Genomic DNA, 15,548 nt, shown 5'->3' with positions numbered 1-15,548 from the left:
GGCTATGCGCAATTATATCAGTCCCTGGCCTCAGGAATCATAAGGCCCTCGTCTTCCCCGGTGGCGGCGGGCTTCTTTTTTGTGGCAAAGGAGGGCAGCCTGAGGCCTTGCATAGATTATCGAATGCTAAATAATCTAGTTAGAAGACTAGACTAATACTTTATGTCTATCTCCGCGCAGATGAAGTGGATTATTAAACCGTTATAAAGAATCGTACTGACTACCGAACTTCTGCTGGAGGGAAAAATGCAGCCTCCGTTTATTCGGTCGTTTTGGGAGAAGAAGAAAATGAACGGCGTCTCAGTGACGTAATCAATCCGCGCATGCAAGCGCAACACCGCCCGCTTGTGGACAAAGTCGTAAACAAAATAATAGTACACAGTAACACATAGTCATACAAATACACTGGTGTCATATCTCAACAAATATCACGTTGAAAAATAAATATCCACTCCCCCTTATGAGTTCCACGTTCGAGCCACTCACTCACGCCACGGTGTTCACGAAGCTGGACCTGCGCAGCGCGTACCACCTGGTGCGCATCCGGGAAAAGGATGAATGGAAGACGGCCTTCAACACCCACCTAGGGCATTTCGAGTACCTCGTTATGCCCTTCGGCCTCACCAACGCCCCGGCCGTCTTCCAGGCATTGGTCAACGACGTGCTCCGGGACATGCTGAACACGTTCGCGGTGGTTTACCTGGATGACATCCTCGTGTTCTCCAGGACTGAGGAGGAACACCACCAGCATGTCCGCCTGGTCCTCCAACGACTGCTGGAGAACAGGCTCTTCGTGAAAGCCGAGAAGTGCGTGTTCCACTCCGCCTCCGTGGAGTTCCTTGGCCACATCGTGGAGAAGGGGCTCGTCCGCACTGACCCCAGGAAGACCCGAGCGGTGGAGGAGTGGGCACGGCCCACCAACAGGACGTAACTCCAGCGCTTCCTGGGGTTTGCGAACTTCTACCGGCGCTTCATCAGGGGGTTCAGCCGTGTGGCCGCCCCCCTCACTGCACTCACCTCCAACCTCCGCCCCTTCTCCTGGACCTCGGAGGCAGAAGCCGCCTTCTTGGCCCTGAAGAGGCTGTTCACAACGGCTCCGGTGCTCGCCCACCCGGACCCGTGCAGGCAGTTCATCGTGGAGGTGGACGCATCGGAGCCGTCCTCTCCCAGCGGTCGGAGGAGGACCAGAAGATCCACCCGTGCGCCTTCTTCTCCCGGCGTTTCAGTCCTGCGGAGAAGAATTATGACATCGGCAACAGGGAGTTGCTGGCCGTCCACGCCGCCCTAGAGGAGTGGAGACACTGGCTGGAGGGAGCAGGGCAGCCGTTCATCGTATGGTCCGATCACAAGAACCTGACCTACGTACGGACGGCTAAGAGGCTCAACCCCAGGCAGGCGCGCTGGGCTCTCTTCTTCAGCCGGTTCGACTTCACCCTCACCTACCGCCCGGGCACCAAGAACGTCAGGGCAGACGCCCTCTCCCGTCTGTTTCCCGAGGGGTCCCCTGACGCCCCAGACACCATCCTTCCCCCGGCCCGGGTAGTGGGTGTCGTCACCTGGGCCATCGAATCAGTGGTGAGAAGGGCCCAGCGCGCCCAGGCAATGGACCCCGGAACCGGCTATTTGTGCCTCCCTCTGTCCGGCCCCAGGTGCTGGAGTGGGGCCACTCCAGCCATCTTGCCTGCCACCCCGGTGTCTACCGAACGGCGGCCTTCATCCACAGGGGTTTCTGTTGGCCCACCATGGAGGCAGACACCAGAGAGTTCGTGGCAGCCTGCGCCCGCAGCAAGGCTCTCCATCGCCCTCCAGCAGGTCTCCTGCGCCCCCTTCCTGTCCCCGGCCGACCTTGGTCCCACATTGCCTTGGACTTTGTAACTGGCCTCCCCGTGTCCCAAGGCAATGACACCATTGTCGACCGGTTTTCCAAGGCCGTCCACTTTGTTGCCATCACCAAACTCCCCTCTGCAGCCGAGACGGCGGACCTTCTCGTCTCCCACGTCGTCCGACCCCCTGGGATTCCCCTGGACATTGTCTCTGACCGTGGTCCCCAGTTCACTTCGAGGGTATGGCAGGCCTTCTGTAAGGGGATTGGGGCCACGGTCAGCCTCTCCTCCGGGTATCACCCACAGACCAATGGGCAAGCAGAGCGGGCCAATCAAGCCCTGGAGGCGGCTTTGCGTTGCGTTACCACCAGCAACCCCGCCTCCTGGAGCAAGTACCTGCCCTGGGTGGAGTACTCGCTCAACTCCATGGAGAGTTCGGCTACCGGTTTGTCCCCCTTCGAGTGTTCCCTGGGCTATCAACCCCCTCTGTTCCCCCATCAGGAGTTGGAGGTGGCGGTCCCGTCCACGAGGGCCCATCTCCGCCGATGGCGGCGCGTTTGGAAGAACGCCCGGGCCGCTATGTTGCGAGCTACAGAGCGGGCCCGGCGCAGCGCCAACCGGCGGAGAGTGCCGGCCCCAGCTTATCGACCTGGCCAGAGGGTATGGCTCCTGGCCCGGGACCTGCCCCTCCCTACCCTCAACCGGAAGCTGGCTCCCCGCTACGTCGGTCCTTACACCATCGACCGCATCGTCAACCCTTCGGCGGTGCGTCTCCATCTCCCTACCTCACTCAAGATCCATCCAGTCTTCCATGTCTCGCTCCTCCACCCCCCAGGGTCCTCGACGGTGGTGACATGGCCTGGGATGTCGACCAGCTGCTCGCCGTACGCCGCCGGGGGCGTGGGTACCAATACCTGGTGGACTGGGTTGGCTATGGGCCCGAGGACCGCAGCTGGGTTCCCCGGTCCTACCTGGCCGACCCCGCACTCCTGGAGGAGTTCTATCGGGCCCACCCCAACGCCATCGGACGGTCGCCCGGTGTCTCCCGTAGGAGAGGGGGTCCTGTTGTGGTTACACCGCCCCGAGCTGCCTCCCCGGCACGTTCAAGCCACTCCCCCAGCTCGGACGTGCCGGAAACATCCGAGCGCTCGGCTCACGCTGTGAGGAGACGAGCGCTGTACTGCACCAGGTGTTTGCCATCAGGCACACCTGTGGCAATCAGGCAGCCTTCTACAAGAAGCCCCCCAGAGCGTCTCTCAGTGCTTCGACGTACTGAACCCTGCGGTAAAGTTCTGACAAGCCCTCCAGCGTTCCTTGCATTCTGTTTATTCCCCAGTGTCTTTATCTTCGTGTCTGTTTCCTCCCGAGACTCTCCCTCCGCGATTTCCACGGCTCCCCGCGTCTCCCTCGTCCCCAGCGACCTTCACGTTTCTCCCCGGACCTCTCCTGCGATCTCCCCCCTTGTCCCTCTATCTGGACCCCTCCTTTCGGACTCGACTTCCCGGATCTCGGACCTGGACTTTCTCGGACAACCCCTCTTGGATCACGGACTGGACTTTCTCGCCAGGTGCACGCACATTTTTTCAACACCTCCTGGTCATTTACATATCGCACCACACATTGGCTAAAAACACTCACACATAGTTATACACGCAAACCACGGGACACCACACATAGTTTATTCACACATCCCACTAACGGAACGCCTTTTTTCCCCCATATATTTCCCTCCCACAATAAAACCTCCCTTTGAAGTCATCTCGTGTCTGTCTTGGGTTTCGCCACACGGGTCAGGTTTTGGTGCGCGAGCATAACAGAGAATGGTGCAAAAACATCCATTGATCCAGTGCCATCTCTGTGGGCAAAAACATAACGAGAGAGGTCGGAGAAGACATGCTCATTCAACAAAACAAAAAAACCAAAAATACTCAGATAACCACTCATTACAACAGTGGTGTGCAGAAGGCCATCGCTGAACAACACAACATGGCAAACCTTGGACTACAACAACAGAAGATTATCCCAGGTTCTGCTCCTGTCAGCTAAGAAAAGGATAAGATTAAGGTGGGTCTGACAAATTTCAGTTACTGCTGCAACTTGCAGATGGTACAGTCAGAATTTGGCAGAAACGGCATGAATCCATCCTGCCTTGTATCAACAGCACAGGCTGGTGGTGTTGGTGGGGTAAAAGGTGGCGCCACCCAATACAAGATAAAATGTACATTGGAAATGCTTTCTGAACCTGCGAACAAGGCATTTCAATGTGGCACATTGCTGGAGGTGGAAAGGGGCCTTTGGGAAGTTTAGTCGTTCTGGTTGTGACTTCTACCAGAGGGTCCCATGCCACTCCTTAGAGATCTCACTCTACAAAAGTCAGAGATCTAAGATATACAAAGAAAAAGCTATGTCGAATTTCATTTATTCAAACACTGTTCATACTCCTACTCTTGTCTACTTTCACCATGGTAGCACACACTACATTTCATATGCACAAATACACTTTTAGACTTCCTTAAACAAAATCACACCCATTGTAAAACAATCACAGATTACATATTGAGATGCCTTGACTTCTTTGCTAATACTGTAAAGACCGTCTTTGATTCGGCCGTTTTGAAATCTAGACTTGTGTATTTTACGCAATTCCCTAATGGATACTGATTAATGAGACACAAAGCGGAGGTGGTATTGTAAAATCTTTTCAGCGTATACTTGAGAGATGGGAAGAAAGAGAAGTGATATCTTTTTGCTGAATAATGATCAATGCATTTTACATAGTATGTCCATGTTTTTGCCTACAGTCTTATATCATATGTTGTTGCTAATAATTAAAGGGAATGTTCACCCCAAAATCAAAAATATAAGTTTTACCTCTTACCTATGGCGCTATTTATCTGTCTAGATCATTTTTGTGTGGGTTGCCGAGTTTTGCAGATATCTGCCTTCTCTTGAATACAGTGGCGCTGGATGGCACTCCATCCAGTACTGTGGCTTGTGTTGCTCAAAGCTCCAAAATTACATTTGGAAAAAGTCAACAATGTCTTTTTACAGAAACCATGACCTGGTTACTCAGGATAACCCAGAGCCCTTGTTGTGAGCAGTTCCACGTAAGTGTAGTTCGGTCTAAGAAAATAGTTCTTACATGAAACTGCTGACAACAAGGTCTGTGGATTATCTTGAATAAGCTAGTATCTGAACAACCTTTGGAACAAAGACACTCACTGCCCATGTATACCATGTGCATGTGATCAGTAAAGATGACTGACTGACAATATTTTGATGTAAAAAAGATAATTTGAGGATTAATTGGACAACTCAGATAGTGTTAATATGATTTGATTTATGTATTTTATTGTTTCAGTGTCAGAAATGCTCTTCAGACGTACTGGCTACCCAGAGCCTCAACCACAGCCGTTAGAAACTTCTGCCAGGTTGCCTGTGCCTGAGGAGAGAGGGCACCGCTGAGTTTGCTGGCCATGACGATCGTCAGGCAGTCCGCAAACAGCTGTGGGTCAAAGCAGAATGAGAATATTACACTTTTTTAAGTAGCCTACCAATATGTATATGTGTGTGTGTGCGTGTGTGTGTGTGTGTGTATGTATGTGTGTGTGTGTATATATATATATATATATATATATATATATATATATATATATATATAATCCAATGAGTCAAGTAAATTCTTCATGAGACAGGAATCACTGGATTATTTTGCTCCTTATTTGTTGAGCACATTCCCTACCATTGAATGTTTCTTTTAACAAAGTTAATTATGTATGTCATTAGCTAGTGGTAGAAAACAGTGGAATTTATAGTAGATTAATTTATAGATAGTGGTAGTTTATAGAGATAGTCCATAGTATTAGTAGTACCTAGTAGATTAATGTCTATAGGTGTTAGAGTATATATGTAGTAGCTTGTAGATAGTAGGTTCTGATAGTTGAAAATAATAATTCATTAGGTGTATAAATTCATAGATAGTAGTATAACCGGTTATTTTTTTGCCCGGTGCGGGATTGGATACGGCGTGTACTGCACCACAAGGCGACATCACTAACCGCTCGGCTAAAGGGTCAGACCCGTCAGCTAGGGACTAACGTGTCTTATTAGTAGTTTACAGTAGATAATAGATTGTAATTAATACGTGTCATGCTTGTCTGGTCTGGATCAGCTAGGCTCAGCTGTTTCCCATTCCCTGATTTGGCTTGCCATTTCTGCCCCTGCTTTGCTCACCTGTTCCCCATTCCCTGATTAGCGACCCTGTTCTTGCCCTGTCCTGCCCTGCTCATCTATTCTCCATTTCCCTGACCGGCATTCCAGCAGTTATATATTCCCCCTGGTTGCCTTGGCGCATTGTCAGATCGTCATATTGGCTTTTGGTAGCAGGATGCGTCCCGTCTTGTCTCGAGCCTAACTTGTTGTCTCTAACTTCATTGGTTTAACTAAAACATTGTTCTAGCCTAGTCTGTGTCCGCTGCCTGCATTTGGGTCCCTGCTCCCGGCATGACAATATATAGAAATTAGAAAGTGGTATTTAATTCGTTTAAGATAGTAGCAGATAGTAATAGGGGACAGTCGGTTGATTTATGGATAGTAGCCAGTAGTAGAACGTTGTTTTAGTAGATAAGGCCGCCCAGTGACCCTGAGCAGGACAAGCAGTTTGGATAATGGATGGATGGATGTTTTAGTAGACAGCATAGTAGATAGGTTTAGGTAGTAGTAGCAATAGATAGTGATTGATTTATAGATAGCGGATTGTTAAATTTAAACATTTATTATTATGGCGGCAGGCGGGGATACACCCTGGACAGGACTGCTGGGATAGGCTCCAGCATACCCACAACCCTGAGAGCAGGATAAGCGGTTTGGATAATGAACGGATGAATAGATATTATTATGTAGTCTACTACTACTACTACTACTAGTACTTTCGGCTGCTCCCGTTAGGGGTCGCCACAGCGGATCATCCGTTTCCATTTCTTCCCGTCTCCTGCGTAGTCTATCAGATAGCAGATATTATGTAGTCTATCAGATATCCGTTAATAGATTTTGTATTTATTTTTTTTATCTGCACCGTGTTAAAATGTCTATACCCTGAAGGTGTCCGGATCCACGCTGAATTCCTCGCGGTGTTGCCTGCCGAGGGGGGCGTAGAAGTTCTTGATGTTGTCCATGTGCCTCACGCCCTCTCCAAGTGCCCTCAGCAGCACTTTGCCATGCGCGGCCACTCGGGCGTTCTTCAGAAGGGCGTCCGCGTCGGAAATGTTTCCGAAAGCACTAAAATACCGCTCTGTCCAGGGGTAGACGATCAGGACCCTGTTGGGGTTTCACAGAAAGACGAAAACGTTACCAACGTAACTTCAGTAATCTCACTTCGCAGCCTAGCTGAAAGGCATACTCGTGTCTACTTTGTTTTGATAACAGGCCCACCTTGCCAGGGCTTGCGGTCCGACATCATCCACATTAACTCTGCTCCAAATACTGATGATGGTGCTGCGCTCGCTGTCCGTCCACCTAACCATGCCTGTCTGGGGTAAAAATCACAGTATCAGTGTAAAACAAACTCTGAAAGGCGACCTGATTGATTGGTTCTTCTGATTATTCCAGGCTGGCGTAGGAAACTCAAATAGGCTAGAAAATAAATAGATAATTTTTTTAAAATTCTAACATCAAATATAATGATGCGGCAGCATTTGCCTGTTCTGTCTCCGCCCATTCCCCCCCTCCTCCCTCCCCCCGACACACACACACACACACACACTGAACCAGCAAGCCCTGGTTTGTTTAAGTCCTGAGACCTGCGCTGGTAACTGGGATGGCTGATCAAGTCATCGTGGCGTCCACTTTGGTCTACCTATTTCTCAAATTTGTCTTCCGGCTTCAAAGACACGACTCCACCAGCCTTGAGAGCAGTGACTTCTCTGGCACGGAAAGCCTGGTGGGGCACAATAAACTCTGGGCAGCATCTGACTCGTCAGTGAAACTACTCAAAAAAACTACTTGCTCAGTGAATCCAAACAAACGCACCTCACCAATGAATGAAATCCCGAATGCACACGTTAACACGGGAGTTAGCGGAAGTGGAGAGAGGGATATATCATTAACGGCATTTGAGTTGTCACAACTGGTATATCATACGGCATCTCATTACAAATCCAAAGTTATCCAGCAGCAGGGGTTACAAAGAACCGGTTACAAAAGTAATTCTAGATAACTGTTGACAGTGTGCAAAACTACAGCTGATGAGAATAAAATCTTTCTGTGCACTATCCTGTGTATCTGTATCGATGGTGTAACAATAGGAACTATTGTTAGGGACCATTGTTTAGTTCCATGTTTCCACAGAGGTCCTTTATGTTGTTGCACCTTGAATAACGGACCGAGCATGATGTATAACCTTACGTGCCGAAGTTATTATTAAAGTTTATAGCCCAGTGGGGTTGAAACGATTTGTAAAGTCTCATTAGTAGAAGGAAACAACACTTTAACATGGTGGCAGCGGCGGACGACTCGGTTTGAAGTTTGGTGCGGAAAAGTTTTCTAGGAGCGGGAGAGCAGTTAGTGTTACTAAACAACGTTCAGTATATGTTAGCATTAGCTGCTAGTGTGAGACTGCCGTGTGACATGGATGGGCTAAAACCACCGCAAACGTTATGTCTGGACTCAAGCAACCGTTCGAAGACATGGAAGGCCTGGAGGGACGAGTTTGCTCTGTATGTGGATTTAGCCTTGGCTGACGCCGATGACAAACAGAAGGTGAAACTGTTCAGCTATCTTGTCGGGAAGAGCGGCGGGGAACTTATGAACACGTTACTGGGCGACACACCTAAGGATGCATGGAAGTTAGATGACGTTATCAAGAAGTTTGATGATCACTGCGACCCCAGCGTTAACGAGACTGTGGAACGTTATCGTTTTTTTTACAAGAAACCAGGGCACCAGTGAAAATATAGACCATTATGTCATGGAACTGAGAGTGTTGGCAAGAACATGCAACTTTGGGACAGTGAGAGACTCGCTCATTCGGGATCGGATTGTGTGTGGAGGTAACAACACAATCATAAGAGAAAGACTGCTCCGAGAGAAAAACTTGGCACTGGACACATGTTTGCAGCTGTGCGGAGCCGCTGAGCTCTCAAAGGACAATGTGAAAACCATCTCGGGATCGATGGTGGAAGAGGTACATGCTGTGCAAGGAGCACAGTATCGGAAACAGACGAGCAACACTGTGGAGTGCAGATATTGTGGAAAAATGCATGAGAAAAGTAAACAAAAGTGCGCAGCGTTTGGGAAGAAATGCACAAAGTGTGGAAGAGAGAACCACTGCAGCAAAATGCAGAGCAAAACCGGAACTAGGGAAAAAGAAATATGTGAGTAAAATAACAACTGAATCTGAGAGTGATGAATATGAAGATATTATCACCTGTGTCACTGAAACTGAGACAAAAACTGTAGATGCAGTAGAGACTGACACAGGGAAAGATGTGCATACAGAGACTGTAGAGGATGTAAAAGAAACTGAGAAAATGAAGAAAACTCAGCTTCTCTATGCTGGCATGCTTCTAGGCAAGGACATGGTCAAATTCCAAATAGACTGTGGTGCCAGTTGCAATATCATCCCAATTAACCTGCTGAATCCAGATGCCAAATTAGAACACACGAAGAGTGTACTAGTAATGTACAATAAAACTAAATTAAAACCACTGGGAAAATGTAAAGTGAAAATAAGAAACCCGAGAAACAACAAGCTATATCGCTTAGAGTTCCAGGTGGTGAATGCAGCCGGTACAGTGCCTCTGCTGGGTAGGAGAGCCAGTGAGGCCATGAAATTGATAAAAGTGCAATATGAAAACATCATGACAATACAGTATTGTCACAACAGAAACAACAACAGGACAATGGGACAAATTAAAGATGAGTATGCTGATGTGTTCATTGGCAATGGCAGCCTCGAGGGAAAATACAAAATAGAGGTGGACAGCACAGTGAAACCAGTACAGCTGCCAAAGAGGCAGGTCCCAGTCGCCATAATGAAACCACTGAAGGACGAGCTACAGGACCTACAGCAAAGAGGGATCATAACACCTGTGGAATGCAGTATAGATTGGATCAGTGCAATGGTGGTGGTACAGAAACCAAGTGGGAAACCAAGAGTGTTTATCGATCCCAAGCCTTTGAACAAAGCTCTAAAGCGCAGTCACTTCCCACTGCCAACCATTGAGGACATTTTACCGGACTTGTCAAAAGCAAAAGTGCTCACAGTGTGTGATGTCAAGAGTGGATTCTGGCATGTGCAGCTGGAGGAGGAGTCCAGCTATTTAACATTTGCCACTCCATTCGGACGTTACAGGTGGCTGAGGATGCCAATGGGGATAAGTCTGGCCCCAGAAATCTTTCAGAGAAAGCTCACACAAGCGCTGGACGGTGTACCGGGCTTGTACATTATAGCTGACGATGTACTGATCACAGGCCAAGGGGAAACACAGGAGGAAGCTGAGCGTGACCATGACGGAAAACTGAGACTGTTTCTTGAAAGATGCAGACAAAAGAACATCAAGCTGAACAAAGACAAATTCAAGCTGAGACAAAAGGAGACCACATACATTGGACATCGCCTGACGGCTGATGGACTCAGGGCGGATCCAGAGAAAGTGCGTGCCGTTGAGAAGATGCCGGCACCGACTGATGTGAAAGGAGTGCAAAGGCTGCTAGGTATGGTAAATTATCTAGCCAAGTTTTGTCCCCACCTCTCAGACCAGTGCATAGTGTTGAGAGATTTGACACACAAAAACAGGGAGTGGAACTGGACAGCACAGCACGAGGAGGCTTTCCTCAAATTGAAAGAGACTATAGCAAAGGTCCCAGTACTGAAATATTACAACCCAGATGAGGAACTCACAGTGCAGTGTGACGCTTCAGACACAGGCTTAGGCGCAGCACTCATGCAGATGGATAAGCCAATAGCATTTGCAAGCAGAGCACTCACTCAGACAGAGCGTGGGTATGCACAAATAGAAAAGGAGTTCTTAGCAATGGTTTTTAGCATGGAAAGATTTCACCAGTGCACATACGGCCGAAAAGTGACGGTGCAAAGTGATCACAAGCCGTTGGAAACAGTAGTGAGAAAACCTCTACTGAGTGCACCCAAAAGGCTGCAGGGAATGATGCTGCGCATACAAAAGTAGGATCTAGATGTAGTATATGTGCCAGGTAGAGACATGCTGCTAGCAGACACTCTGAGCAGAGCTTATCTTCCTGAGAGTGCACCGGATGCAGAACTAGAGACTGTCAACATGGCACAACACTTACCTATCGCAGCAGACAGGCTACATGATATACGATCTGCCACAAAAGAGGATGAAACACTGCAGCTTCTCATCAAAATGATGCAGCAAGGATGGCCTGATGATAAGTCAAAAACACCAAGGGAAATCAAGCCTTACTTCTCATTCCAAGAGGAGTTAAGACACCAAGATGGAATACTGTTCAGGAGTGAGCGCACTGTCATCCCTGATGCATTGAGGAAAGACATCACTTGCCGCCTACACGCATCACATCTGGGTGTGGAAGGATGCCTACGGAGGGCTAGGGAGTGTGTCTATTGGCAGGGCATGAACGACCAAATAAAATCATATATAGCAAAGTGTGACATCTGCAGATCAATGGACATTAAGCAACAAAAAGAAACACTAATGTCACATGATGTGCCAAGCAGGCCGTGGGCAAAGGTGGGCACGGATCTGTTCATGTTTGACAACAAAGACTACCTCATAATTGTTGATTTTTTCTCAAATTTTTGGGAAATAGATTACCTGGCAGATACCAAGTCAACCACAGTGATACGGAAGCTGAAAGCTAATTTTGCCCACCAAGGTATCCCAGATATTGTAATCTCGGACAGTGGCCCACAGCATTCGTCACAAGAATTCCAGAAGTTCAGTCGACTGTGGGGATTTCAACATAAAACCTCATCACCAGGTTACCCGCAAAGCAACGGCAAAGCTGAGTCAGCCGTTAAGACAGCAAAAAGACTCTTGCTCAAAGCCAAGGCTGCTGGACAGGATCCTTATCTCGCCCTTCTGGACCACCGCAACACACCATCACAGGGTACTGATACCACACCAGCACAGCGGCTGCTCAGTCGCCGTACCAAAACACTACTGCCAACCAAGGCAAGCCTGTTACAGCCGAAAGTTGTGCAGGTGAAACAGGATTTACAAAATAACCAACAACGGCAGAGGGCATACTACGACAGGTCGGCTAAAGACTTGGACACACTTGCGCCAGGTGAATGTGTGAGAGTTCAGCCTCTCGCACCCCATACTGGCTGGAGAGTGGGCAAGGTGCTGAGGCCGGTCGACAGGAGATCCTATGAGGTCCAGCTGCACACGGGTGGCGTCATCAGGAGAAATCGCAGACACCTCAGGCATGCACCAGGAGCAATCTTCACTGACACTATGGACATGGAGATCAGCAGCCCCAGTCAGCTAGAGAGAGTTGAACCCAGACGTTCAGAGAGTGTTCCTTCTCGCAGTGTCTTAGCAGGACACAAAACCAAGGACACTGGTGACAGGGCCAACCCTGTTACCACCAGATCAGGCCGCTCTGTGGTGCAGCCGCAGCGATACAAAGACTTTGTGACCTCACACAGATGAATGGATCTGTAGCACTAATGGACTTTTGGGGGGGCATGAATGAAAAAAAAAAGTGAATCACAAATGTTGTGTACATATGTTCTTGTTCACCTGGTTATCTGCAAGTTCAGGTATTCATTTAAACATTGGTTGTGTTAAACTGTGAAGAGAAGCCATAGCACTTTGATACACAGCAGTTGATAATGATCATTTTCATTAGGAGCTATAAGTAACTGATAAATACATGTCATTGTTAATATGAAAAACATTTTGAATGTTGATATTCGTGCACTGTTAGTAGCAAAGAGTTTTGTTTATATTTTATTGTTTACAGCGATAGACAGTTAAAAAATGTATTAACGGTTCTAAAAAAGAAGAAACTCTGAAAAGAGAAAGGATGTAACAATAGGAACTATTGTTAGGAACCATTGTTTAGTTCCTTGTTTCCACAGAGGTCATTTATGTTGTTGCACCTTGAATAACGGACCGAGCATGATGTATAACCTTACGTGCCGAAGTTATTAAGGTTTATAGCCCAGTGGGGTTGAAACGAGTTGTAAAGTCTCATTAGTAGAAGGAAACAACACACTTTAACAAATGGTGTCGTTACCACTAAAGATAGAGAATAATAACACTAAGTAATATGAGTAGAACAGTCTCTTTAATAGTTACATTAATCTGGAATCAATTTATACCTTACAAATATACACAGGCTGCCAACACCCTTTCCAATTTCCAAACCTTTCCATGGCTGTTGGCTACCAAAAGATTGGAGGCAACCTGCTGCAAACTATCTTGCGTTAGCATCATTTTATAAAATCAAAACATTGTTTAAGCTGAATATCAGAGCGGTTAACATTAACCCGTCAGTTTCTGAGCTATTTTATGCCACTTACAAGATATGTAGTCCCTGACACTAGCAGCCACAGACACAGCCTAATACTATACTGACTAAAGAGGTATCCTAAAAAATAATTGATGAGTAATGCCAAAGGCAGTTGATGGTCAATAATTGATATAGTTACTGATCGGTGCTTGGAAACAGGTGAGCAAGATGGGGGCTGACACAAGGGGGCTGTGCTCCCATGGAGTAAAGGCAAAAGAATATAAACTTAAAAAAGTAAAATGTTGCTAGCAGTATGACAACATTTCCCTCTTATAAGCATTTACTTTCCCAAGCCCATGGTCAAAGGCACATCTGTGAATCGATGTGAAATATAATGTTAAATCAGTCTCAAACATCAACAAAACAAAGGGAGGATTAATTCATGTGGGCTTTGAATTTTACGACCCTTTCAGACCTGCTCAAAATAGAAATAAGGCAAATGTCCTCTTGTTAGTGGAAGGTGATGTTCAATTCTTGGTAGCATGTCAGAAACGTTAAGTCATCGGGCACAGTATGTTTTGCTGCTTCTTTTATCTCTAAATTCAGATGGCCGCACCCATTTATATCAAGAAAATTCACGTTTTTAAGCCTCAGTTTTCTTTTTATGATTGTAGTATCTGTAAACATTTGATGTGTCAATAAAACCACAACCCTCTAGGAAAGGAGGATGATCTGAAAACAAATAATTCTATTCTCCATTTTTAAGACGTTTCTTCAAGAAATGCAAACTTAACATTCAGTCAAAATTAACGTTTTCACTGAAATAATAATTCCCCAAAGTTCGAAAAATAATGCTTAGAGGTTCCACCCTTAGCCATTATTTGTTTTCATTCAATCACAAGTGTCATTTTGATTGTTCTGTAACTTTTTCTTTTTCTTTTTTTTAAAATGGGAAGTGGATTACTGAAATTTCTTACAAACCGATCATGGCTGCTTGGCTGCATGCAGATTCATAAAACAAGCTTTTCCCTTGGGAACATCTATATATAAAGGGTTGTGTATTAACAATTGGAATTAAAATGGGAGACAATGAAGCCCCCATGTCTACCTAAGAATGTGATAAATTCTTGCAGATTTAATTTTTTCATTTAGCAGAGTGATGTACAAGAGTCTATAGCAGGTATCCCTCATAATCCAGCTCACCTTGCTGCCGATGTCAGGAGGATTCTTTTAGGACACTCCAGGTTCTGTTGGGTCCCGGTTTGTGGTTCCTGCTCTGTTGAAGTCTATGGTATACTGCTCAAAACTTAGCTATCGCTTAACAAATGTAATAGTTGCATACCCGTTATACAGTTTCTATTTGAATACAGCACACCCCTAGTCAGTTCTGTGTGAAACACTTCAGTTAGTTCAACACCGTTTTCCCCCTACACCCTTTAGATTTCACTTATTACTGATTAGCAAAGGGAAATATTTCCTTCTGCTTACTAGAAATACAGGTCAGCTGGGAGCCTGATTTCCATCATTTCAGGCCACATAAATTGCAGAATATAAAACAATTATTTTAAAGAGGTATATTCATACTCACCTAATTTTTGATGATTATTTCTCTCTTAATGAGGTTGTTCATAAGTGTATTTATTACCAGAACATCTTAGGGCGAAATCGATGATAGACTTTGTGGACATATCATCAGATCTGTGGCCATATGTTTAGGACACTCGGCTGAAGAGAGGAGCAGAGCTGTCAGCTGATCACCACCTGGTCGTGAGTTGGATCAGATAGCAGAGAAGGCTGCCGGACAGACCTGGCGAACCTAAATGTGTAGTGAGGGTGAACTGGGAACGCTTGGCAAAGGCCCCTGTCTGTGAGGTCTTCAACTCCCACCTCCAGAAGAAGTTCTCGTGTATTCAGAGGGAGGCTGGGGACATGGCGTCTGAGTGGACCATGTTCAAAGTCTCTATTGCAGATGCGGCAGGCAGGAGCTGTGGTCATCGGTGCCTGTCGAGGTGGCAACCTAAGAACCCACTGGTCGACACTGGCAGTGAGGGAAGCCGTCAGGCTGAAGGAGGAGGCCTTTTGGGCTTGGTTGGCCCAGGGGTCTCCTGAAGCAGCAGAAAGGTATCAGGAGGCCAGAAGGGCTGCAGCTTCTGTGGTCGTGGAAGCAAAAACTCGGGTGTGGGAAGAATTCGGCAAGGTTATGGAGGAGGACTTTTGGTTGGCCTCAAGACCATCCGGCATCTCAGGAAGGGAAAGCAGGGCTTG

At 47.1% G+C, this 15,548-nt stretch overlaps 1 protein-coding gene across 3 annotated transcripts; it reads right to left on the bottom strand.

Moving 5' to 3' along the window:
• Positions 1 to 5,143: 5,143 nt before the first annotated feature.
• LOC130118886 (hemoglobin cathodic subunit beta-like) lies at positions 5,144 to 15,086 on the bottom strand. 3 transcript variants are annotated; one of them, XM_056287166.1, is made up of 5 exons: positions 14,872 to 15,085; positions 14,487 to 14,569; positions 7,254 to 7,351; positions 6,917 to 7,139; positions 5,144 to 5,328 (listed from the first exon to the last, which is right to left on the bottom strand). In XM_056287166.1, exons 3-5 carry the CDS (start codon positions 7,343 to 7,345, stop codon positions 5,200 to 5,202), a joined length of 444 nt encoding a protein of 147 aa, XP_056143141.1. In that variant the 5' UTR covers positions 7,346 to 7,351; positions 14,487 to 14,569; positions 14,872 to 15,085; the 3' UTR covers positions 5,144 to 5,199. The 3 variants fall into 3 exon arrangements, with proteins under 3 accessions (XP_056143141.1, XP_056143143.1, XP_056143140.1); XM_056287168.1 differs by lacking the exon at positions 14,487 to 14,569 and having other exon boundaries at positions 14,872 to 15,086; XM_056287165.1 differs by lacking the exon at positions 14,872 to 15,085 and having other exon boundaries at positions 14,487 to 14,663.
• Between the last annotated feature and the right edge of the window lie 462 nt (positions 15,087 to 15,548).

This window comes from Lampris incognitus, chromosome 10 (genome assembly GCF_029633865.1).
Source record: "Lampris incognitus isolate fLamInc1 chromosome 10, fLamInc1.hap2, whole genome shotgun sequence".
NCBI classification, from domain to species: Eukaryota; Metazoa; Chordata; class Actinopteri; order Lampriformes; family Lampridae; genus Lampris; species Lampris incognitus.
The sequence above is the reverse complement of the archived record's forward strand: the minus strand, read 5'-3'. Positions and strand labels throughout refer to the sequence as shown.

Coding starts and splice junctions, on each gene's coding strand:
- LOC130118886 (XM_056287168.1), bottom strand. CDS start 7,345: ATGGTTAGGTGGACGGACAGCGAGCGCAGCACCATCATCAGTATTTGG. Junction 7,140..7,253: donor GGACCGCAAGCCCTGGCAAG/GTGGGCCTGTTA, acceptor AAACCCCAACAG/GGTCCTGATCGTCTACCCCT. Junction 5,329..6,916: donor TGGATCCGGACACCTTCAGG/GTATAGACATTT, acceptor TTTGACCCACAG/CTGTTTGCGGACTGCCTGAC.